This window comes from Scyliorhinus canicula, chromosome 1 (genome assembly GCF_902713615.1).
Source record: "Scyliorhinus canicula chromosome 1, sScyCan1.1, whole genome shotgun sequence".
Lineage (NCBI taxonomy): Eukaryota > Metazoa > Chordata > Chondrichthyes > Carcharhiniformes > Scyliorhinidae > Scyliorhinus > Scyliorhinus canicula.
Window position 1 is genome coordinate 305,604,950 of NC_052146.1, and position 26,270 is coordinate 305,631,219.

At 50.3% G+C, this 26,270-nt stretch overlaps 1 protein-coding gene across 1 annotated transcript; it reads right to left on the bottom strand.

The window, feature by feature from the left end:
- Positions 1-915: 915 nt before the first annotated feature.
- fbxo5 (F-box protein 5) lies at positions 916-26,106 on the bottom strand. The gene is made up of 5 exons (XM_038817011.1): positions 26,077-26,106; positions 7,833-8,624; positions 5,776-5,866; positions 2,503-2,676; positions 916-1,644 (listed from the first exon to the last, which is right to left on the bottom strand). Exons 2-5 carry the CDS (start codon positions 8,603-8,605, stop codon positions 1,396-1,398), a joined length of 1,287 nt encoding a protein of 428 aa, XP_038672939.1. The 5' UTR covers positions 8,606-8,624; positions 26,077-26,106; the 3' UTR covers positions 916-1,395.
- Between the last annotated feature and the right edge of the window lie 164 nt (positions 26,107-26,270).

Below are 26,270 nucleotides of genomic sequence, written 5' to 3' on the forward strand. Positions count from 1 at the left end.
ACACTTCCTCACGCAATCTTTCTCCCCACAAATCTGTCGATGAATTGACGTATTTAACCTGGGACATGGAGATAAGGCTGTAGATGACATTCTGATCAGCCATGATCTGACTGAAGGCCGGAGGATGCCCGAGAGGGTTCACCGCCTCCTCCTGGTGCAATAAAGATTTGCTGGCTCAGGTTTCCTGACAAACTTTCACTTTAAACAAACATATTTAATGTTGCTAAAAGCATTTTAATTTATATTCTCTCCTGTCGCCTCATCTCATGGGTTGCGAATCCATGCGCTTCTCTAGGGCGACACAGTGGTTAGCACTGTTGCTTCACGGTCCCAGGTTCGATTCCCCACTGGGTCACTGTCTGTGCGGAGTCTGCACGTTCTCCTCGTGTGTACCTGGGTTTCCTCCGGGTGCTCCGGTTTCCTCCCACAAGTCTCGAAATTCTCCGTCGGCGGTACGCTCCGTTTTGACGGCAGCCCGGGGATTCCTGATGGCGTGGGGCTGCCCCACAATCGGAAACCCCATTGACCAGCCGGCGTAACGGAGCATCCCACCAGCGTGCAGAAACAGAAGTATGGCACGGCGGAAAATCCAGCCCGTGCTGTTTGGCAATTTGGACATTCTGAATTCTCCCTCCGTGTACCCAAACAGGCGCCATAGTGTGGCGACTAGGGGCTTTTCACAGTAATTTCACTGCTGTGTTAATGTAAGCCTACTTGTGACACTAATAAAGATTATTATTAGAGCCCGTGCTCTTCTTATTTCATTGTCCAAAATCCCAGGTTCGCTCTACCCCAATTCAACACATCCTTCCTCTTCTCAATCATTACCCCTTAACCCCACAATGTACACACCTTTCTTCACCTCCCTCTGCAGCAATGATCACCTGCTTCGGTTTAAATAAATTCAAAAGTAGCCAAATTCTCGTGCATTTATTGAACAGTGAATACTTTACATGGACAAAAAACAGTGATATATATTTCATAAAATAATTTACAACAGTATAAAAACTGTAGGACAGCAAACGGACAAGAGGAACGAAACACTGAGCAATAAGTCAGACAGAATTTTCAATGGCCTGAGTCAATTATAAAAATAAATGCCAGCAGTTTATTATTGATGGCTGGAAGTTATAATTTACCAGGAAACTTTACACAATTAAAATCTCTGTGTGGCATGTTCATTCTACAGTAACAACAACCCTTGGCAGGTATATATATATTATATTTTTTAAAGTTTTAAAACAAAACTTTCTAGACTTTAAAATAAAGCTATTCTACATTTCCCATATCGTCTTAAAACACAATTTATTTTTTTCTGAAATCCCTCCTCTTCCAATGGACAAAAAGGCCCAACATATTGATACGTACACACATGCATTCTCTTGCTCGTCTCTGTCAAAGACGTTTTAAGTTCCGCTTGCTCCTTTTACTGCCTGCTTGCGGCTGTAGCTGGGACCTTTTCCTGAAATGGCGGCAAGCACAATCCTTTGAGCCGTGAAAGGTATGGAAACACAGTGTGCAGTAATCGTAGGAGCAGCTCCCGTTGATGCAGACTGCCCTTTGCTCGTGAGGCATAAACCTGGCCGCTGAGTTACATAGGGGGCAGGTCTTGAGGGTCTCGTCCCACTTGAGTGTCTTCACGATCTGAGAGAGAGAGGGAGAGATAGATAAATCACAGCGTGGTTTCAATTGTGGGTGCACACACTGATGGAAAACGTTCAATTTGCTCGACCAGGACTGGACTCCCATGGATAGGCCCATCCTGCCTCTTGGTACTGAAAATAAAAATATGTTCATCTGTAAAATGAAGTGGCTCCATCTGTAAATGTGAGAAACCAATTCTTAATTTGTACAGAGGCCAGATCAGATTCCCACAGGAGTTGGAGGAGGGTACAAGGTGCGGTGATATGCATGTGCACAGTAATGTATATTGTTATATATTAATGTATATAGTTATTGATACGGCCTCCGACCAGCAGGTGGCGATAAGAGATCCACCATGTGACTCCAGAGATCCCGCAGTTGGTAGTAAGTCGTACTAGTGGACAGTCACACTGGAAGTAGCTCCAGGAGAATTCACTGAATTCACTTATTCGTTACCGTTTGTGTAATAGTTCGTTAGTTATCTTTCCACGTGTTCATTTTGTTAATACACTATCTTGCCAGTCAAAGAACTACATGTTCTGTGTGCGTCAATACTACGGCCACAATACAGAATATAACACAAAGTAGATTCACCAATGTGATACTGGGGATCAAAGGGTTAATTACGACAGGTTGCATGCACCAGGGCTTGCATTCTCTTGCGTTTACACGACAGAAGTTATCTGATTGAAGTCTTTAAAAATAACCAAGGGACTAGGCGGGGCAGAGAGAGAGAGATGTTCATCTGGTGAGAAAGATCAGAACAAGGGAACAAATTTTAAAATTAGAGGCGAGCAGAGTGGGGAGTGGACTCAGGAAGAACTTGATCTGGCAAACGGTAGCGGAAAATTAAGTTACCCGTTGGTTCCGTATCCAATTTTGGGAATTGGGGTTCAGCTTGACAGGGCTGAAGGTCTGAAGCGAGCTTTTCTGAGGGGAATTCACACCCACGCGTTGCACGGAAGACAGTGCTCCTCGGGAAACTGTGTACCTGCGAATGGTTCTCTCACCTGCAAGGTTGGCAGCAGACCCCTGACAATGTGTGGAAAAGGAAAACACTGGTTTAAAAAGAAATGGAGCAACTTAACAGAACACAACAAAAGGATGGAGAGCATCCGAACAATTAAATACAACTACATGGGAGAGCATTAGGAACAGGAGGCCATTCAGCCCTTCTGAATTGTTTTGCCATTCAATTAGCATAATCTTTTGTCTCTATTCCACTTGGTTTTGCTGAACAAGAATTTATCAACCTCAGTCTAGAACATGCCGATTAACTCCCTAGAATCCTTAACTTTTTTGAGTAGAGAGTTCCAGATTTTCACAACGCTTTGTGATTCGAAGTGCTTCCTGGCAACTGCCCTGGAGAACCTGGATCTTACGCTTGGCGTGGCCTCCTCCACCAGGGGAAATAGTTCCTATTAAATCCCATTAATATTTTGAACACCCCGATCAGATTATTCCTCAGTCTTCTAAACAAGCAAATACGAGACAATCATTGGCTTGGAGTGGGGGTAGGCTATGAATGAGATGAGGATTACAATCTCACGTCCCTATAAGCAGAGATTCTGTTGCCTCCCCAGTCGCTCTTTGTTCATGGTTAAAGAACTTGCCAAAACTAAGACTGGCCATTTGAGCAAATGCTCAAAACTTCACAGAGACCATCAAATCCCTGCTTCACTCCTCACTGATTAATTCCACTGCTCAAATTTGGTTTCCTGTGAAACTCCGACCAGCGCTTAAAATAATCCCAATGCAAGCACCTGGAAACAGGACTGTAGCCCAGGATTCCTCTCTCCCACCACTTACTGGGGAGAGCACCACATGCCTGACATCCACCCCCAGCAATAGAATCCTATCACCCATCCAATTACACCCACCAGGAATCAAATACTTCAAAATAGCAACAGAGGGAGACCTCCATGTGGAACGAGGAGGCCATTCAGCCCCTCCAGCTTCTCCTGCCATTCGATGAAACCTTGTCTGATCTGCAATTTAACTCCAATTACCCACCTTCACCCCATATCTCTTAATACCTGTGGTTGACAGGTCCAAACTTCATGTTTATAGCTCTCCTTTTATTGTCATCTGTAACTAATCTTTGTGTTAGTATTAATGTGTTAGTATCTTTTCTCAGGTAACCTCCAGTGCAATAGGGTGAAATATACGGGCTGGATTGTCTGATTCTGAGGCTATGTGTGGAGGATCTGTGGCGTTTTACGTGGAAACATCAGCTGCGACCGGTGAGGGCCGAGCAGTTGCGACAAGTAATACTTCCGGCCTCCACGACATAAACGGCCGGAGAATGGCCGGGTCCGTGGCCGCTGAAGCGCACGGCGGCGACGTGCAGTGGTCGCGCTGTAAAACATGGCGCTGACCGTGCAAGGACCCGACCTGCAAATCGTGCCCAACTGGCCACCCCTCAGCAGGTCCCCCCAGCTCTCGCGGAAGCCCCCCCCCCCCCCCCCGTCCCGGCTGACAGGACCACTCCCTACCGACTGTGGCGTCGCTGGACACAGTCCGCAGCTACCACGCCGAGTTACTGCACGGCTAAGACCAGAAATGAACCGCGCGGTCAGGAACACGGTCTATCGGGGGCGGAGCATCGGGGGAGGGCCTTCAGGTGATGTCCTGAGGCCGTCCTAACGGCGTGCACTGCGATGATGCCGTTTTGGAGGGTGGCGGAGCATGCGGAACCTGCATAAAGCAGGCGCTGCTCCCAATTCCATCGGAAAAAGGGATTCTCCGCCTAATCGGCGATTATAAAATCAGCGAGATTCCCGCCCACTAACTGTTTCTATTTTTATGTGCAAAGGCCTTTATTTCTGAGTATTTTACATGGAATTTCCTACTCTACAGTACACAGACATACAAATACATTGCCCAAGGGCACCGTCAAAAGCATCGGTGACAATATTAACAATTGATGTTTGGTCAATTGTTAATATTGTCACAGATGCTTTTGACGGTGCCCTTGGGCAATTGTTTGTGGAAGAGAATTCCAAACTTTGACCACCCTATGTGTGGAGAAGTGTTTCCTGAAAGATCTGACTCATTTGTCGTCTAAACTACCCCTGGACTGAGCAACCAGGGGAAGCAATCTCTCTCTCTCTCTCTCTAACCTATCAGTTCCCTGTAATATTTTGAAGATTATAATCAAATTACCCCTTAAAACCTTCTGAAAACCAGGTAACATAACACTTGGTGTAATCTCAGAGATGGTGCCTGAGAGAGCCGTCCCCTCAAGTCAGAAAGGGAGAGAGGATGGTTGGATGAAAAAAATTCTCCCCCCCCCCCGAAGTTTTTAAACAACATCATGAAGCAGTTTCAAGCGATCCCCACCAGATAGTGCCCGGAAAGTTTGAAGATTATGGGCCAGAATTCTCCGACGGGATACTCTGGTCTCTGCTGGCATTGCAACCCCGGCCACTGGTTTCCGCTTCAATGGGAAATCCCATTGACAGCGGCGGGGGCAGAGAATCCCGCCGGCAGCTAATGGAGCGCCGCCTCCGGCTGCTGGAAAACACGCGGCTGGGGGGGGGGGGGGAGAATCCTGCCCATGATCCCAAACACTGGCATGAGGGGGGAGTGCCTTATGCAATAATCAGCCACGTGCCCAAGTCATCCAATGAGAAAAGACTTTGCTGAATGTTACATCTAAACTACTCTAAGGGATTGACATAATAGACACTGAGAGGCTGCTTCCCCTGGCTGAATAGTCGACAACACAAGGTCACAGCCTCAAGGTTAGGGGTCAACGCTTTAGGACTGAGATGAGGTGAAATGTCTTCACTCAGCGGATTGTGAATCTTTGGAACCCTCCACCCCAGGGGGCTGTGTGTGCTCCGTCGTTGAGTTTATTCAAGACAGAAGTCGATGACTTTTGGACACTGTGGGAATTAAGGGATCTAAGAGATTGAACGGAAAATAGGAGATGAGGTAGATGTTCAGCCATGACCTTTGTTGGATAGCCGAGGGTGTTTGAGGGACTGTATTCTGTACTCCGGTTCCTGTTTCGTCTGTATTAGCACTCGCCGCAGCTTGTGGGCTGCCATCCAAAGTCTGCCCTGCCCACTACACCAGTGTTTACCAAAATTCAGTTTTAAAAGAGAGTGAAGGAAAATGACCTACTTTCTGTAAGTGAGAAGCCTCCTTTAAGAGCTGGCGTCGTGTTTTATTGTCAAAAATAATCCTCCTCCAAGTCTTGCTCACCTTGGCACATCTATGGAGGAAGAACAACGTAAGTCACGGTTTCCTGCAGCTGTACAAATAGAATTTTGGCTTCAAGTGAATCACTACAGCAGCTTCGAAAAGACGGGGCCGTTCCTGCTCAGCTTCTCCACAATGAAAGGTACAGGAGAGGCCCAATCTTGGTCCCAGTTACTGCGAAGTGTCGGGAAGCAGAAACGATGCGGAAGACAAGCTGCTGCTGAAGTAGTCACCAGCGGGCAGCCCTGGGTTGAGTAGGCCAGACAAACACCCACACTCTTCCAAAATGGCTGACGGTACTGCAGAAAACGGGCGCAAGGAGAATATCAGTAATTTGTCCGCAGAGAGATGGCAGCAGAGAAATGGGCAGTCACCAGTGATGAGAGAGAGCAGTGCTCCCCCCCTTCCCATATTTGGGTGTCCTCTCCCAGCACTGCATTGGAATGTCAACATGGTCATATGCTTTACGTTTCTTGACCATTATCTAACCTCAGGCGAATGGCGCCATTTAACGGCCTTGTCACGCTCGATTTGGGGTTGGGATGAGGCCTTTGAATCTCACGAGAAACGTTTTGCGAGATGTAATGGAGTCTCGTGAGGTGTCGCGATCTGGATTGGCCTGACCCAGATCAGCATATTTAAATGAGGATTCTCATTAGGCTGGGTTAAATACCAGTTTGCGGATTCTCCTGGTGTCCGGGACCTAACGGCCATGTCTGGGAGATCTCACCAGGGTTCCGTTCAGAACCGCCTTCCGCAAACGTGGACTAGTCGTGACGGCACCTGTGGGGGTCCCTCAAACCATGGGAGACCCCCTGGGTGGTTGGAGATGGGGCTGGATGGCACTCCCTCCGGCATCCAGGCACATCGGCACCCAGAGTGGCAGGGCCTGAGTGCCCAGGTTGTCAATGCTAGGAATTGGCTTGGGGGGGGCTTACCAGGTGGAGGAGGCGTGCGGGGGTGTTCCTGGGTATCTTACCAGGTGGAAGGGGGATGTTCCTGGGAGCCTCCCCAAGGTTTGGGGGAAATGGGGGTGGGGTCAAAATTAATGAGGGGGGGGGGTGGAAATGGGGCAGCCAGACAAAATGGCGTTGCGATCTGTGAGGAGCCCTTCCTGCTGGACACGCCAGCAGGAAATGACTCAAGCGTGGCCTCGGCGGGGGCCAAAGTAAATGGCAGTGTTGTTGAATAGCGGGGTGTTTCTACGCGCTGCAGCCACCAGGTAATATCCCGCTAAACGCGCCCTAATGCGGACATAGGTTTTTCCATTTAAATCGCGCCCATAATCTCCCTACCATGACATCATCATCATATTGGTGACAACACAAAATACATCTGCGTAGCTTCACAGTAACTATTCTCCACAATCCTGTGCCCACTGCCTCAGTTCAACATAGTGCATCCGCGTCCAGAGGTTTGTCCTGAATTCCCTTCGGATTTATCACTGACCACCTTACATTTATGACTCTAGGTCCGGGTCTTGCCTGCAAGTGGTTACATCGCCCCCTATGTCTACTTGATCAAACCCTTTCACAATCTTTAAAGCCTCTGTCATGTTCCTCCTCAGTGTGTGGGTTTTGAAGTGTAACCAGTCTGATTAACCCATCTGGCTTTCTGTGGTGCTGTGACTACGCTGTGAGGCTGCCTCTGAAGGCAGACCTCTTAGGCAGTTGAATAAAGCCTCTTACAGAGACATAGACTGATGAAGGACAACTCTCCTGATACAGAAAACACGCAGCGTTCCCTTTACTAGCTATAAGTTTCCCCACCAGTTCAGCCTTTGCAAATGGGTCTATAATTTCTCAGATCTAGCGTCATCCTTTCAATCGTTATTTGTAACTTCACCAATGCCTCCATATCCCTTCTGTAATATGGAGACCAAAACTACTCAAGAGTGCTTCATGTGGGACCTTAGCGAGGTTTGAGGCAGCGCATTACACAGGGGGTTAGGTAGGAGTAAACCAGGACATAGAACTTACATCAGGAGGTCAGTAGGGGGCAGAAACCCCTGGATTATTTTCAGAAGTTGAGGGACTCCTCTGTCCAAAAGCTCTTTACAGATGTCCACATATTCTAGCCCCATCTTCCTGCCGATGAGGTTCTTGACATTGCACTCCTGCTCCTGTAATGTTTCCTTCAGCTGGTCTTTCTCATGATCCACAACCTGACAGGCTGTCCACCCCGCCTGCAGGGCCGGCAGTCCTTTCAACCCGGCAGGTGGGTTTACAGGTTTATTCTCGAGTCTGGTGTTCGCCGTCACGCTGTGTACACGGGTAATGCTCGTGGGATCCTCCATCCCCTTCCCCAAAGTACATTTGCAAGGCTGCCCCCCAGTACACCCTCGGCCTTCAGGTGAGCTCCTAGCTCGGTGATCGGCGTCTGGAACCAGGTCCCCTTCCTCATCAATCAAGAGCGAGGGCTGGCTCAGCAGAGATAGGTAACCACTGTCCTGGCACGAGGCGGGGTTGCAATCAGGACAGGCACAAGAGCACCCTGGTGGTTTGCGATGAGGGTTTTCTTTGGCTGGCACAGTGCCAATCAGCTCGCCCACAGCAGGGGATGTGATTCTGCAGTCCACAGGATCTGACTGGTGGTGGTGGTGGTGCGGACTATCTAGGTCATCCTGAAGGCTCCCCATCTTCCTGGGGCATGTCTCCAGCTTCTCACTGTCACCAGCACGGCGCACCGTACAATTCCGCGAGATGGTCAAGTGGCTGCCCCTCATGGCGAAGGAACCAAGAGAAGTGGCCATCGCAATCTTCTTGGCAGCACTGAAACCGAAAAGAAATTCCATTTTAAATAAATACGTCATTTAGAACATAGAACATAGAACAGTACAGCACAGAACAGGCCCTTCGGCCCTCAATGTTGTGCCGAGCCATGATCACCCTACTCAAACCCACGTATCCACCCTATACCCGTAACCCCCCCCCTTAACCTTACTTTTATTAGGACTCTACGGGCAATTTAGCATGGCCAATCCACCTAACCCGCACATCTTTGGACTGTGGGAGGAAACCGGAGCACCCGGAGGAAACCCACGCACACAGGGGGAGGACGTGCAGACTCCACACAGACAGTGACCCAGCCGGGAATCGAACCTGGGGCCCTGGAGCTGTGAAGCATTTATGCTAACCACCATGCTACCCTGCTGCCCCTTTAAAATCTGATTGACAGAAAATCAACTCAATGTTTTTCCAATAGGGAGTTAATTAGAAGGCATTGAGATGACCAATCGTAGATGAAAGTTTGAGATAACTCACGTGGGGAGGAGTGGCTGAGGAAGCCGTGCTTGCGCCCGAGCCAGACACACAAACACATAATAGACTGAATCTGCCACTGCAGTACTGATGGAATGCTGCACTATTGGGGGCGCCATCTTCTGCACCAGATGTTAGACCATAGCCCCATCTTCCCACTGGATGGAAAACATGCCACAGCTTTCAAAGAACAGGAGTTATCCCTGGTGCCCAGGCCAGTATTTATCCCTCAATAAACACACTCTCTCTGGGGACTGTGACTGGGGATCTCAGTCCCGTGTTTTGCACAGCCTGCTGTATGTGGGAATTCCTCGACGCTCCGTGCATTCTGAATGACCACATTTTCCGGGAGTGCCTCCCAGTTTGACCAGCTTGAGCACTGGGTTTCGGAGCTTGAGGGTGGGCTGGAGGTGTTGATCGGTTCGTGGACAGCACGTTTTTGGGCGTGGTCACCCCACTGAATAAGTCAGAGAGGGAATGGTGAGCAGCAGTCAGAAGGGGGGCAGACAGGTAGTGAGGCAAGCACCAGAGTTCATCTCACTCAGGAATTGTTTTTCAGTGTTGGAAAGCGGTGGAGAGCGCAGCCAGAGCCAAGTTCACGGCACTGTGGGTGGCGCAGCTACACAAGGAGGGAGGAGCAAGGGTGGAAGAACGATAGTGGGAGGAGACTCGACATTGCGGGGGTGTGGACAGCCGTTTCTGCGGCCACAGACTTGACTCCAGGATGGTGTGTTGCCTCCCTGGTGCCTGGGTCAAGATGTCTCTGAACTGCTGCAGGGCATTCTGCAGGGGAAGAATGAAGAGTCAGAGGTTGTGATTCACATTGGTACCAATGACAAAGGTAGAAGGAGGGATGAAATTTGGCAGCAAGAATTTAGGGAGCCCGTTAGCAGATTGAAAAGCAGGACCTCAAGGTTTGTAATCTCTGGATTACTCCTGGTGCATCATGGCAGGAAGCATAGGAATAGGAGGGTAGAGCAGATGAATGCATGGCTGAAGAGATGGTATAGGAGGAAGGGCTTTAGTTTCCTGGATCACTGGGTCTGTTTCTGGGGGACCTGTATAAGTCGGACGGGTTACACCCGAATCAGAATACAATCAACATCCTTGTGGGGAGGTTTACTACTGTTGTTTGGGGGGGGGGGGGGGGGGGGACTAATTTAGCAGGGGGATGGGTTACAGTGTGGAGGTACAATAGGAGGTCATACACAGCTAAATATAGAAGATAAACCAACTGGGTCTGGAAGACAGAACAAAGATAGATGTGTTCAAGCACACGGTAGCACAGTGATTAGCTCTGTTGCTTCACAGCGCCAGGGTACCAGGTTCGATTCCGGGCTTGGATCACTGTCTGTGTGGAGTCTGCACGTTCTCCCTGTGTGTGTTTGTGGGTTTCCTCCGGGTGCTCCGGTTTCCTCCCACAGTCCAAAGATGTGCAGGTTAGGTGGAGTGGCCATGCTAAATTGCCCTTAATGTCCAAAATTGCCCTTAGTGTTGGGTGGGGTTATAGGGATAGGGTGGAGGTGTGGGCTTGGGTAGGGTGCTCTTTCCAAGGGCCGGTGCAGACTCGATGGGCCGAATGGCCTCCTTCTGCACTGTAAATTCTATGATGAAAGTCTTAAATTACAGGATTAATTTGACGGCAAGGTCAGACGGGCAGAACGGTGGCAAATGGAATTTAACCCTGAAAAGTGCGGGGTGCTGCATTTTGGGAGGACTAACAAAGTAAGGGAATACACAATAAACAGCAGGACGCTCGGAAGCACAGAGGACCAGAGGAACCTTAGTGTGCACATCCATAGGTCCCTGAAGGCAGTAGGACAGGTAGACAAGGTGGATAAGAAGGCATATGGGATACTTGCCTTTATTAGCCGTGGCAGAGAATATAAGAGCAGGGAGGTTATGATGGAGCTGGAGAAAATGCTCGGTGGGCCCCAGCTGGAGTACTGTGTGCAGTTCTGATCACCATATTATAGAAATAATATTATTGCACTAGAAATGGTGCAGAGGAGAGTTACCAGGATGTTGCCTGGGCTGGAGCATTTCAGCTATGGAGAGAGGCTGGTTGGACTGGGATTGTTTTCCTTGGAGCAGAGAAGGCTGAGGGAGGACCAGATTAAGGGACTTTGATAGGATAGTTAGGAAGGAACTTTTCCCCTTAGTACAGTGTCAATAACCAAGGGACAGGATTAATCAAAGGTTTGGTCAAAGGAAGATCATGTCAAACAAATTTGTTTGAATTTTTTGAGGTGATTGGTGTGTAGATTAGGGTAGTGCAGTTGATTGGATCTCTCTCCCTCCAGGCTGGATCTATCTCTCCCAGGGCTGGATCTATCTCTCTCCAGGCTGGATCTCTCTCCCCGGGCTGGATCTCCCTCCACCAGGCTGGATCTCTCTCTCCCCGGGCTGGATCTCTCTCTCCCTGGGCTGGATCTCTCTCTCCCCGGGCTGGATCTCTCTCTCCCCGGGCTGGATCTCTCTCTCCCCGGGCTGGATCTCTCTCCCTCCAGGCTGGATCTATCTCTCCCCGGGCTGGATCTATCTCTCCCCGGGCTGGATCTCTCTCTCCCCGGCCTGGATCCATCTCTCCCCGGGCTGGATCTCTCTCCCTCCAGGCTGGATCTCTCTCTCCCCGGGCTGGATCTCTCCCTCCGGGCTGGATCTCTCTCTCCCTGGGCTGCATCTCTCTCCCTCCAGGCTGGATCTCTCTCCCCGGGCTGGATCTATCTCTCCCCGGGCTGGATCTGTCTCTCCCCGGGCTGGATCTCTCTCCCCGGGCTGGATCTCCCTCCACCAGGCTGGATCTCTCTCTCCCCGGGCTGGATCTCTCTCCCTCCGGGCTGGATCTCTCTCTCCCCGGCCTGGATCTCTCTCCCCGGCCTGGATCTCCCTCTCCCCGGCCTGGATCTCTCTCCCCGGGCTGGATCTCTCTCTCCCCGGGCTGGATCTCTCTCCCCGGGCTGGATCTCTCTCCCTCCAGGCTGGATTTCTCTCCCCGGGCTGGATCTCTCTCTCCCCGGGCTGGATCTCTCTCTCCCCGGCCTGGATCTCTCTCCCCGGCCTGGATCTCTCTCTCCCCGGCCTGGATCTCTCTCCCCGGGCTGGATCTCTCTCTCCCCAGGCTGGATCTCTCTCCCCAGGCTGGATCTATCTCTCCCCGGGCTGGATCTCTCTCTCCCCGGGCTGGATCTCTCTCTCCCCGGGCTGGATCTCTCTCCCCGGGCTGGATCTCTCTCTCCCCGGGCTTGATCTCTCTCTCCCCGGGCTGGATCTCTCTCCCCGGGCTGGATCTCTCTCTCCCCGGGCTGGATCTCTCTCTCCCCGGGCTGGATCTCTCTCCCAGGGCTGGATCTCTCTCCCCGGGCTGGATCTCTCTCCCCCCGGGCTGGATCTCTCTCTCCCCGGGCTGGATCTCTCTCCCTCCAGGCTGGATTTCTCTCCCCGGGCTGGATCTCTCTCTCCCCGGGCTGGATCTCTCTCCCCGGGCTGGATCTCTCTCTCCCCGGGCTGGATCTATCTCTCCCCGGGCTGGATCTCTCTCTCTCCTCCATCCCCCCCCCCCCCCTCCCCGGGCTGGATCTGTCTCTCCCCGGGCTGGGTCTCTCACCCCTCCTTCCCCCAGAGTGGATCTCTCTCCCCAATTGGATCTCGCCCCAGTTGGATCTCTCTCACCTTGGTCTGGATCTCACTCACCTGGGTATGGATCTATTTCCCCGGGCTGGACCTCTCCCCGGGCGGTAACCCCCCCGGGCTGGACCTCTCCCCGGGCGGTATCCCCCCCGGGCTGGATCTCTCCCCGGGCTGGACCTCTCCCGAGCGGGATCTCCCCCGGGCTGGATTGCTTTCACCGGGCTGGATCTCTCCCCGGGCTGGACCTCTCCCGAGCGGGATCTCCCACGGGCTGGATTGCTTTCACCGGGCTGGATTGCTTTCACCGGGCTGGTTCTCCCCCGGGCTGGATCGCTCTCCCCGGGCTGGATCGCTCTCACCGGGCTGGATCGCTCTCACCGGGCGGGATCTCTCTTCCCGGGCGGGATCTCTCTTCCCGGACGGGATCGGTGGCGGTCCGGGCTGGATCTGTGGCGGTCCGGTGCTGCTGGGATTTACCGTTCCGGGCGGATTTGGCGGCACATTTCAGTCGCGAATGTTTGAATTTTGCTACACGTCTGTGATTGGCAACACGGCCGCAGCAGCCAATCAGAGGCGGACCCGGAAGTAGCCGTGCTGGGACAGGAAAAGTTTTCAAAGTGGCAGAAACTTTCCGAAATGAGAGTTAGGCTGGCAGCATTCTCAGCTTTGTGTTTCCCTCTGACATTTAACCAGTCTCTCCCCAATCTTTATTTTAAAAATATTTTTATCAAGCTTATCTCATTTTCTACAAAAATACAAACAACAGTAAACTAAAAAATAATCTGATCTACACAACCCCTTCTCTCGAAACAAACCCAGCCCCCCCCCCCCCCCCACCCCCACTTCCCTCCCCTCGAACAGCTAACAATAACCAATTACTTGAAATACAATATAAACAGTTGCCAACTACGGTAGAATCACAGAATTTACAGTGCAGAAGGAGGCCATTTGGCCCATCGAGTCTGCGCCGCCCCTTGGAAAGAGCACCCTACAAAGCCCACGCCTCCACCCTATTCCCGTAACCCAATAACCCCACCTATCCTTTTGGACACTAAGGGCAATTTAGCATGGCCAATCCACCTAACCTGCACATCTTTGGACTGTGGGAGGAAACCGGAGCACCCGTAGGAAACCCACGCAGACACGGGGAGAATGTGCAGACTCCGCACAGTCACCTGAGGCCGGAATTGAACCCCGGACCCTGGAGCGGTAAAGCAACTGTGCGAACCACTGTGCCACCATGCCGCCCAAACCCTTCAATTGACCCCCTCATGTTGTATTTGACCTTGTCTAGGTGCAAAATCTCCATTTAGTCACCAAGCCACACCGAGGTACTGGGTGGCGTCGCCAGCCTCCAACTCCACAGGATTCGCCTCATGGAGGTGAAGGGCAGGATATCAGCTTGCACACCCATGCGCAGCTCCGGCAAGTCCGAAAGCCCAAATATAGCCGCTAAAGGACAGGGCTCCAGCTCAATGTTCAGGATCGCTGACATGGTGCTAAAAAGGAGACAGAATCACAGAATGCCAGAGTGCAGAAGAGGCCCTTCAGCCCATCGAGTCTGCACTGACACATAAAAGGCCCTGCCTTGCCCACCTTGAATGTCATGGTGTGCCAAGTTCTCACCCAGGTACTTTTTAAAGAATGTGAGGCATCCCACCTCCACCCTCCCAGTCAGTGCGTTCCAGACCATCACCACGCTCTGGATAAAAAAGGTTTTCCTCAAATCCTTCCTAAACCTCCCACCCCTCACTTTGAACTTGTGTCCCCTCGAAACTGACCTTCCAACTAAGTTGAACAGCTACTCCATATCCACCCTGTCCATGTCCCTCATAATCTTGTCCACCTCAATCAGGTCACCCTTTCAGTCTTCTCTGCTCCAGAGAAAACAACCCAAGACGCCAACTTCTCTTTATAATGTAAATGTTCCATCCCAGGCAACATTCTGGTGAATCTTCTCTGCACCCCCTCCAGTGCAATCACAACCTTCCTATAATGTGCCGACCAGAATTGCACACGTACTCCAGCTGTGGCCTCACCAAAGTTCTACACAACTCCGCCATGACCTCTCTCCTTTTGTAATGTTGTGCCTAAACCACAGTGTGTCTTCAACCTGTATACGATGGACAAATGACCACAAGCCACAAGTTTCATGTAACAAATCAATATTTATTCACTATCACACAATTGTTATTGTTGATCAATCACACACACATGCAAGGTGAATTATAAGCTTGTACACACTGGACCATAACTTTTAAGTGACTGGCAAGTACCGGGCAGATATGGCCTTTATCTGCAGTCCGCAGTCTGACAGTGTTTAAAGTCTGTTGCTGGTTGTCATTGACCTTGACTCTGTCCTTCCTTCTGCTGGCGTGGGTGGTCTTTTCTTCGCCAGTGAAATGTCACCATTGTTGGTGGCTGTCAAGAACTGCTGTCGAGAGAGAGAGAGTGGTGGACTGCACAGCACCTTTTATCCCCAGGAGTTTTCGCTCCTTTCTGGACTGTCCCAGGTGATTATGTCCAATTAAGATCCACCACCTTGATGGCGGGGCATGTCCCTATTGACCATGTCCATTGGTGGCCAAGGCATGTAGGCCCTCCAAAATAAGAAAAACAAACGCAACCAAGTCTGTTATACTATATCGATTTGCATTTAAGCCCATTGTCCCGGGATGGCCTCTTGATGGCCCTGTTCCCGTCCAAATTGCAAAAGTCTGGGCTGCAGCTTTTGCTTATTTGCAAGCTGCAGCCTGTTTTCCCTGAACTTGGCCACTTTTCCCAGCGTCCTTTGATGGACACCATTTTAGGTGGTCACAGTAATCTGCTCCGATTGATAAAAGTAAGTGTCCCATGTGCCTTTTTCACTACCTTATTAACCTGCCTTTCTGCCTTCAGAGATCAATGGACAAACATGTTCTTCGGAACTTCCTAGTGTCAGACCTTTCATAGTATACTTCCTAGTTAAATTACTCCTTCCAAAGTATATTACATCACACTTTTCAGGATTAAATTCCATCTACCACTTATCCGCCCATTGTACCATCCCATTTATATCTTCCTGTAACCCAAGACACTCAACCAATTTTAACCACCCGGCCAATCTTTCTGACATCCGCAAACTTACTGATCCTACCCCCCACACAGTCATTTATGTCATTTATATAAATGACAAACAATAGGGAGCCCAGCACAGATCCCTGTGTTATGCCACCGGTCACTGGCTTCCAGACACCAAAGCAACCATCTGTCATCACCCTCCAAATCCCTAACATGAATGATCTAATGGAGGGCAACACGGTAGCATTGTGGTTAGCACAATCGCTTCACAACTCCAGGGTCCCAGGTTCGATTCCCGGCTTGGGTCACTGTCTGTGTGGAGTCTGCACATCCTCCCCGTGTCTGCGTGGGTTTCCTCCGGGTGCTCTGGTTTCCTCCCACAGTCCAAAGATGTGCAGGTTAGGTGGATTGGCCATGATAAATTTCCCTTAGTGTCCAAAATTGCCCTTAGTGTTGGGTGGGGTTACTGGGTTATGGGGATAGGGTGGAGGTGTTGACCTCGGTTAGGGTGCTCTTTCCAAGAGCCGGTGCAGACTCGATGGGCCGAGTGGCCTCCTTCTGTACTGTAAATTCTATGAAATTCTATGAAATTCTATAATCTCCAACGCTAAGCCAATTATGAATCCACTTCATCAAATCATCCTATATCTGACGTGCATTATTTTTCAATTAATTTACAGGATGTGGGCATCACTGGTTAGGTTAGCATTTGCCTTTGAGGGGGAGAGCTGACTGGTGAGGATTTTCAGGAGAAGAGAGATAAATGCCTGCCCAAGCTTCTCAGGAAGGGAGCCACATGCCAGTGAGTCAGTAAACATTCCCATCAATAACGGAACCAGCTGATCCACAAACTTGTTGCAGACTTCCTCATCGAAACCCAGCAGTGCTTCCAGTCCTTCCCACAATTCCTCCACCACCTTGGGGAACTCCAGGCCCTCTGAAAACTCTGCTAACCCCTACTTGTCCTCTGGCAGCTCCGACTTACAAAGACTCTCATAGAAAGCTCGAAATGTCCCATTCACCTTGTCCACGGTGGAAACCAGCCTACCCTCCAAATCCCTAACATGAATGATCTTCCGAGCAGCCTCCTGCCACCTTTGATGGTGAGCCTGAAGAACAGCTGGCCTTCTCCCCAGACCCATACACCACCCCCCCTCAAACATCCCAGCTGGTGCAGCACCCTATCCGTAGGCAGCAGGTCAAATGGCATTTCCAGCTTTTTCCTGCATGCCAAGAGTTCCGGGGGTTGGGTCATTTGGCCACGGTCCATTCCCAGGATCTCATCAACTAACGTCCAGCATTCCTTCCTAGCCTCCCCTTCCATGTGTGCCTTGTACAATACGATCTATTTGGATAAATGTGAGGTGATGCATTTTGGTCGATCAAATCAGGGCAGGACCTACTCAGTTAATGGTAGGGAGTTGGGGAGAGTTACAGAACAAAGAGATCTCGGGGTACAGATTCATTGCCCCTTGAAGGTGGAGTCGCAGGTGGACAGGGTGGTGAAGAAGGCATTCAGCAGGCTAGGCTTTATTGGTTAGAATACTGAATACAAGAGTTGAGACGTCTTGTTGAAGTTGTACAAGACATAGGTCAGAAAATACTTGGAATACTGTGTTCAGTCTGGTCATCCTAATATAGGAAGGATATTGTTAAACGAGAAAGAGTGCAGAAGAGATTTCCGAGGATGCTACCAGGACTGAACTGTAAGAAGAGGCTGGGACTTCTTTCCTTGGAGTGTAGGAAGCTGAGGGGTGATCTTATAGAGGTTTATAAAATAATAAGGTAGATGGTCAACATCTTTTCCCAAAGGGAGAGGAGTCTAGAACTAGAGGGCATAGGTTTAAGGTGAGAGGGGAGAGATACAAAAGAGACCAGAGGGGAAATTTCTTCACACAGAGGGTGGTGAGCATCCAAAGGCAGTGGTAGAGGCGGGTACAATTTTCTTCCTTTAAAAAGCAGTTAGACGACTTCCGGTGGCGCCCTCGAGGAGACAGGTCGCAGGTCGCATCGCTCCCGCCCGAGATGGGTAAACGGACCTTTGTCAACGGACTTTTTTGGGACCTGGCAGCCTGAATCGGTGGAGGAGACGATAGGGAAGAGGCTTCCTTTCCGGGGTATGGGCAGCTGGACCAGAAGTGGTCGAGTGGAGCGGCAAGGATCGAAGCGGGAGCAGCGGGGACCCCAGGCCGGGCGGCCAAGCATGGCGGACGGCGGGGACCGGGGAGCGGAGGCTCACTGGCCAAGGGAGGAGCAGATGGAATTCTTCAAGAACTGCTTCGCCGAGCTGAGGAGGGACACGCTGGACCCGATGAGAGCGGTGATGGACCGAATGGTCGAGACACAGGCGGCCCAAGGGAAGGCGCTCAGGGAGGTCGAGGCGAAGCTCTCCAGTCAGGCGGGCACGGTAACGGAGCTGGAGCACGAGGTGGAGGAGCTGAACGCCCGTCAGAGGAGGATGCAGGAGCAGCTTGAAGAGCTGGGGAACAGAGCCAGGAGGCAGAATTTACGAATCGTTGGCCTCCCCGAGGGCTGCGAGGGGGTCAGATGTGGGCGCATACGTGACGGGTATGCTTGAGGCGCTGATGGGACCGGAGGCCTTCCCTCAACCCCTGGAGTTGGATGGGGCACATAGAGCCCCCGCAAGGAAGCCCAGGACGGGCGACCGACCGAGGGCCTTGGTGGTCTGCTTTCACCGGCTTGCTGACAGGGAACGTGTGCTGCGATGGGCCAAGGCGGAGAGGAGCAGCAGATGGGAGAACTGCGAGGTGCGCATTTACCAGGACTTGGGAACGGAGCTGGCCAAGAGGCGTGCAGGATTCATCAAGGTAAAGGCAGCCCTCTACAAAAAGGAGGTGAGGTTTGGAATGCTATATCCTGCAAAGTTTTGGGTTACGTTTGAGGAACTCCACTACTATTTTGAGACACCAGAACAGGTTTGGACCTTTATTAAAGACAAGAAGCTGGACTTGAACTAATGGGCACTTAGTTCTTTCAGTGCTGTACAGTGGCGGCGGCCTGTTAACTCAAAATTGCTCTGATTATGACTTTTACTAAAAGAAGAAGCTGGACTGGAACTAAAGGACTTAGGGCCCTCAGACCTTTTGTGTGGCGGCGGTTTGTTAAACTATCCTGTACTGTAATGTTTTATCCAAGAGTGTTTTCAGCCTGGACAGAGAGTGGGGGCTGGAGGGCGCACTGTTTAGGGTCCTTTGGGGGGACTGCAATGGGGGGGGGGCCTGTGCTTGGTACCTTTTGGCGCGAGATCGGGTCCTCTGATAGGGGGATGGGCTAGGGGCTAGTCACGGGACTTGAAAGGGCACGGTGGGATACAATTAGGTTAATGGGTCCCTGGCGTGGGGGGGGAGGGCCTGAGCGCTGGGACGGGAGACAGGTAGGCGTCAAGGGCAGGGGTCAGTGTGGCTAGCGTAGGTCAGCAGCAGAGGGGCAGCAGGGTAGCATGGTGGTTAGCATAAATGCTTCACAGCTCCAGGGTCCCAGGTTCGATTCCCGGCTGGGTCACTGTCTGTGTGGAGTCTGCACGTCCTCCCCTGTGTGCGTGGGTTTCCTCCGGGTGCTCCGGTTTCCTCCCACAGTCCAAAGATGTGCGGGTTAGGTGGATTGGCCATGCTAAATTGCCCGTAGTGTCCTAATAAAAGTAAGGTTAAGGGGGGGGTTGTTGGGTTACAGGTATAGGGTGAATACGTGGGTTTGAGTAGGGTGATCATGGCTCGGCACAACATTGAGGGCCGAAGGGCCTGTTCTGTGCTGTACTGTTCTATGTCAGGGGGCACCAGGGAGATCGGAGGGGGGGCGGGGCGGGCTAGGGCCAAGCGCAGGGCTGACCTGGCAGGTCAGGCCTTGGGGAGTAGGGGAGACCAGGCGGAGGGGGGGCGGGGAGGGGGAAGAGGGTTAGGGCCACGTTAGTTTAGTAGAACACGTGTGGCATGGGTAAACAGAGCTGGCAGGGAAAGTGCCTTATGGAAGGATCTTTGGCTTCAACACTTATTAACATGTTTATTCTTTCCCACTGTTCGTTTTCACTATGTTAAGGCTCTTTGCACAGGGCCATTTTTCTCTCTGTAACTGTTACAAATTTGTGTTAAATAAAAAAGTTTTTAAAAAAAAAAAGCAGTTAGACAGTTACATGGGCGTTGGTATAGAGGGATATGGGCCAAATGCGGCCAAGTGGGAGTAGCTTAGTGATAGAAACTGGGCGGCATGGACCAGCTGGGCCAAAGGGCCTGTTTCCATGCTGTAAACATCAATGACTCTATGACTCTATCCCCCTTAAATCACGACCTTTAACACCTCCCACAGAGGGTGAGACCGTCGCATTCCCATTAAACTACGCATATTCCCTTATGGCTCTCGAAACCCTTCTGCAAAACCCCATATTCGACAACAGCCCTACATCCAATCTCCATCCCGTGTGCTGCGCCTGGCCAGCCTCCAACAACAGGTCTGTCAGCTACGGAGCATGTTCAGAGATAACCACAGCCGAATATTCCACCTTCTTCACCCCAGAGAGAAGAGTCCTACCCATAACAAAGTAATCGATCCTCGCGTACGCCTTGTGCACTGGGGAGAAAAAAACGAAAACTCCTTACCCCTCCCAGGTTTCACACACCGCCCCCATCTCCTCCATGAACGTAGAAAGCACCTTCGCCATCCCAGAAGGGGCCAACGATTTCAGCTTCGGGTCCAATACACAGTTTAAATCCCCCCCCCACACCCCCCAGAATCAGTTGGTGATCCGGTACTACGGCCAACAGCCACCTTATAAACATTACGTCATCCCAATTCAGAGCGTACCTGTTTACTCAGGCCACTGCCGTTCCCTCCAGTGTGTCTGCAACCATCACATACTGGCCCCCCTGATCAGCCAGTACTTTCCCCGCCTGGAAGCGGACCCTCTTATTGATTAAAATTGCTATCCCCAGGCCGGGCTGTCAAAGCCTGAGTGAAAACCCTGGCTCACCCAGGCCTTCCGCAGCCATGTTCATGTTCACGCTGTCACATGTTCTACAAGAGTAACTGCACCTAGGAAAATACATCACGGCTGTGAAGTACTTTGGGATGTGCTGAGGTGTTTTCTATTTGTTTATGGGATGTGGGCGTTGCCGGCTGGGCCAGTATTTATTGCCCATCCATGAGGACATTTCAGAGTCAACCACATTGCTGTGGATCCGGAGTCACATGTAGGCCAGACCGGGTAAGGACGGCAGATTTCCTTCCCTAAAGGACATTGAGTAATTGACAATGGTTTCATGGTCACCTTTAAATCCAGTTTTTTTATTGAATTCCAACTTCACCATCTGCCATGGCGGGATTCGAACCGGGGTCCCCGGAGCGTTAGTAGTCCAGTGGCAATACCACTGTGTCTCTGCCACCCCTTGGCAGCACAATACAGCGCAAGTCTTTCTTATCTCATTGAAGAGAAGTCTCACGATATTCTGGTTTCTGAGGGCTGGGTGGGTGGGAGTGACAGGCTAGTCAAGCTGATTTCCATTTTTTTAAATAATCTTTTATAATAATCTTTATTGTCACAAGTAGGCTTGCATTAACACTGCTATGAAGTTACTGTGAAAAGCCCCCAGTCGTCACATTCCAGCTCCAGTTTGGGTACACAGAGGGAGAATTCAGAATGTCCAATTCACCTAACAAGCACATCTTTCAGGACTTGTGGGAGGAAACCGGAGCACCCGGAGGAAACCCACGCAGACACGGGGAGAACGTGCAGGCTCCGCACAGACAGTGACTCAAGCCGGGAATCGACCTGGGACATTGGCGCTGTGAAGCCTTAGTGCTAACCACTGTGCCACCATGCTGCCCATTAATTTTAACAGATTGCAAAGGTGCCAGCTTCCACAGCAGGTGTGTGATCCATGAAATTAAAAATTAACCCACCCTGCAATCTCAACCTGTTTCTTTTTATTCGATGATGGGATGTGGGCATTGATGTCTGTGCCAACATTTGTTCCCCATCCCTAATTGCCCTGAGACTGAGTGACTTACCAGGTCATTTCAGAGGGCAGTTGAGTCAACCGCATTGCTGTGGGCCTGGAGCCATATGTAGACCAGGTAACGATGGCACATTTCCTACATTTGTGAACGCAGATGGGTTTTTACAACAATCGACAATGATGGTTTCATTCCACATTTAATTGCAGATTTTTATTGATTGGACCCTCGATCACCAGAGCATTACCCTGGGCCTCTGAATGACCAGTCCAGTGGCAATACCACTGTCTGTCACTTTATTTGACAAGCCAAGTAAACTCAAACAGACCTGTGGTCTGCCACTGAGTCCATAAACCTTCGAACCACTTATCAAGAAAAAGTAAAGTGATTATCAGCACTCGCGCCTGCAGGGGCCCAGTGGAAATGTCACATTCTTCTTCTTCTTCTCAGACAGTCCCTCGGGATCCAAGATGACTTGCTTCCACTCCAGTCTGATGAGTTCTCAGATAGCTCTGAAGTCCAATGTCACAATTATAAACTCCTACTGCCGCATTCAACGCGCTCAAGTGCTGATACTTTACAGCCTTGTTTCCAGGTCCTCCCCCGATATCTTTCCCACAAGCTCATTATTTAATCAGCACAGTAATGGTGGGATTTGACCACATATGGGACCTGTTCAGTCACGAGGGCAGAAATCCGTGATGCTGAGCAGATGCCATCCTCGAATCGAAGGGCTGCCAATGATGAAGCGTATGGGATTACGGGTAGCATCGAGGTGGATAGAAAGCTGGTTAGCAAACAGGAATCAAAAAGTTTGAATAAATGGGTCTTTTTCCCCAGTGGCAGGCAGTGATTAGTGGGGTACCTCAGGGATCTATGCTGGCACCCCAACTATTTATATATTAATGATTTGGAATAGGTAACTAAATGCAGTATTTCCAAATTTGCAGATGATACAAAGTTGGGTGGGAGAGTGAACCATGAGGGTGCAGATTCTTCAGTGGGATTTGGACAGGCTGAGTGAGTGGGCACATGTATGGCAGATGCAGTATAATGTGGGTAAACGTGAGGTTATCCACTTCGATAGCAAAAATAGGAAGGCAGGCTATTTGAATGGGTGTAAATTGAGAGAGGTGGATACTCAACGAGACCTTTGTGTCCTCATGAATTGATGGGCCGAATGGCCTTCTTCTGCACCATAGAGATTCTATGGTTCCATAGTCGCTGAAAGTAAGCGTACAGGTACAGCAGGCAGCAAATAAGGAAAATGGTATTTGGCCTTCATAGCGAGAGGATTTGAAAATAGGAATAGAAATGTTTTACTGCGATTATATCGGGCATTAGTGCGGCCACACCTGGAGTATTGTGTGCAGTTTTGATGTCCTTATCTGAGGAAGGATGTCCTTGCTATGGGGGGAGTGCAGCAAAGGTTTACCAGGCTGATTCCTGGGGTGGCGGGACTGTCATATGAGAGACATAATCAGTTAGGATTATATTTATTGGAGCTTAGAAGAGTGAGAGGGGATCTCATCGAAACTTACAAAATTCCATCAGGATTAGACAGGGTAGATTCAGAAAGAATGTTCCTGATGGTGGGGGAGTCCAGAACAAGGGGTCATAGTTTGAGGATAAGGGGTAAAACTTTTCGGACTGAGGTGAGGTGAAATTTCTTCACCCAGAGAGAGGGGTGAATCTGTGGAATTCACTCCCACAGAAAGTGGTTGAGGTCAAAACGTTGTGTAATTTCAAGAAGGAATTAGATATCGTTCTTGGGAGCGAAAGGGATCAAGGGATATGGGAGAAGGCGGGATCAGAGTATTGAACTTGATGATCAGCCATGATCATAATGAATGGTGGAGCATGCTCACAGGGCTGAATGGCCTCCTCTTGCTTCTATTTTCTATGTATGTTTCTATGTTAGCACAGGGCTAAATCGCTGACTTTGAAAGCAGACCAAGCAGGCCAGCAGCACAGTTCGATTCCCGTAACAGCCTCCCCGAACAGGCGTCGGAATGTGGCGACTAGGGGCTTTTCACAGTAACTTAATTGAAGCCTGCTCGTGACAATAAGTGATTTTTCATTTCATTTCATGTATGACAATGCTATTTGACCAAGGGGTGTGCACATCTTCACATCACATCGAGCAGTAATCCCTGGACAAGAACATCAGGCAGATTGCCAACTCACAGACCCTAGGACCGAGTCGAGGTTAAGTACTGGATCACCCCTGAACCGAGAGTCAGCTTTAGCTCAGGGGTCGCAAGATAGCAGCTTGGAGCTAAAGCAGGAGTTAACAGACATTTGCACTTCTAGTGACATGATTAGATAGAAATGCTGCACTGCCATTGTTCAGAAGAAATATCGGTCATCTCAAGTGGATGTAGAAGCTCCTACACCTTGTGGAAGTAGATCAGGGGAATGTTCCTGCTCAATATTATCAAACACCTGCTTGTTATCTGTTGACTTACATGGACTTTTTGTGGGATTGCACTGTGTAAACTTCCCGTGTGTAAATTGGCTGTCATGGAAGCCATTCGGCCCATCAATCTGCACCGACCTTCTGAAAGAGCTCTTTACCTAGGCCCACTCCCCGCCCTATCCGCATAACCGCACCTAACCTGCACATCTTTGGACACTAAGGGGCAATTTTATCATGACCAATCCACCCAACCTGCACGTCTTTGGACTGTGAGAGGAAACCGGAGCACCCGGAGGAAACCCACGCAGAAACGGGGAGAACGTGCAGACTCCGCACAGACAGTGACCCAAGGCCACCCGGGTCCTTGGTACTGTGAGGCAGCAGCGCTAACCACTGCGCTGCTCCTACCTTATAGCTCTTACTTACAACAGTGACAGCACTTCAAAAGTACTTAATTGGTTGTGAGATACTCATAAAAGATCTTTCTTCTTCCTGTTGGATGAGCTGCTTTTCGGGCGCCAACAAATCTCTGAACTGAAATCTAGCATATCCTGACGTGGAAACACAATACTGAACCTTACACAGTAAAGAAGGATGTGGAGAAAAGCTTTTCATTTATATAGCACCTTTCGCCACCTCAGTATGTCGCCAAGTGCTTCACAGACAATGACAAACTTTTCAAATCCTCACTGTTGTGATGTATGATCTTTGTTTCTGACCCATTTTCACACACTTGGCTTGTCCGCGTCCTTTGACACATCAATAATCAGCCACGTACAGTCAGATGTTCACAACACAGCTCCATGCTTTCCACATGTGCTCAGCACATGTTTGAATTATTTACAGCAGTCACCGGGCGGTGAGGAAACATCCACACAGCTGCCACACGAAAGTCACCCACAGCGCCCAACATCACTGGAACTGGTATTTCCTTCTTTAATGGCTTCAGTATCCCGAGGGACTCACAGGGGGAACTCTTTCCCTGCAGTTAATTTAGGCCTCAACAATAACTTGCATTTATATAGCACCTTCTACATAGGAAACCATCCCAAGGCACTTTGCATGAGTGTCATTCTAGAATTATTCAATTAGAGAGGTTTAAGGATTCCAGAGCTTGGGGCCTAAAGGGCCAAAGACATAACCACCAAAGGTGGAGCGATTATCACAGAATCTACAGTGCAGAAGAGACCATTTGGCCCATCGAGTCTGCACTGGCCCTTGGAAAGAGAACCTTACTTAAACCCACACCTCCACCCTAACCCCGTAACCCCACCTAACCTTTTGGACACTAAGGAGCAATTTAGTATGGCCAGTCCACCTGACCTGAAATGAAAAGAAAATCGCTTATTGTCACAAGTAGGCTTCAAATTAAGTTATTGTGAAAAGCCCCTAGTCGCCACATTCCGGCGCCTGTTCGGGGAGGCTGGTATGGGAATTGAACCGTGCTGCTGGCCTGCCTTGGTCTGTTTTAGATGCCAGCGATTTAGCCCTGTGCCAAACCAGCCCCTGCACATCTTTGGACTGTGGGAGGAAATCGGAGCCCCCGGAGGAAACCCACGCAGGCACGTGCAGACTCCGCACAGACAGTGATCCAAGCCGGGAATCGGACATGGGACCCTGGAGCTGTGAAGCAATAGTGCGAACCACTGTGCTACCGTGCCGCCCCCTTTTGCTTTCTCAGATTGCCTCATTGTATGTGCCCACTGAGATGTCCTCCCGCAGTATGGCTATAATATTCTCCTTAACCAGTAATAGATTTCTCTCTGATTATCGCTCTCCTGCATTTTGCCCTCCCCTGCTGACCAACTGAGCCAGTTGTGGTGCCACTGTTCTGGCTGCTGTTGTTTTCACCGATAGGCTATCCCCCCGACAGTATTTAAAAAGATATACCTGTTAGAGAGGGTGACAGCCACAGGGGATTCCTGCACTGACTGCATGCCCTGCACCTTGGGTGCGACCATGTCTCTATAACTCCTAATCACTTTCCGCCACCTGCTCCTAAGTGTATCCAACTGCTGCTGCAACCGAACCACGCAGCCTGTGAGGAGCTGCCATTGGTTACACTTGCTGCAGACGTAGTTGAC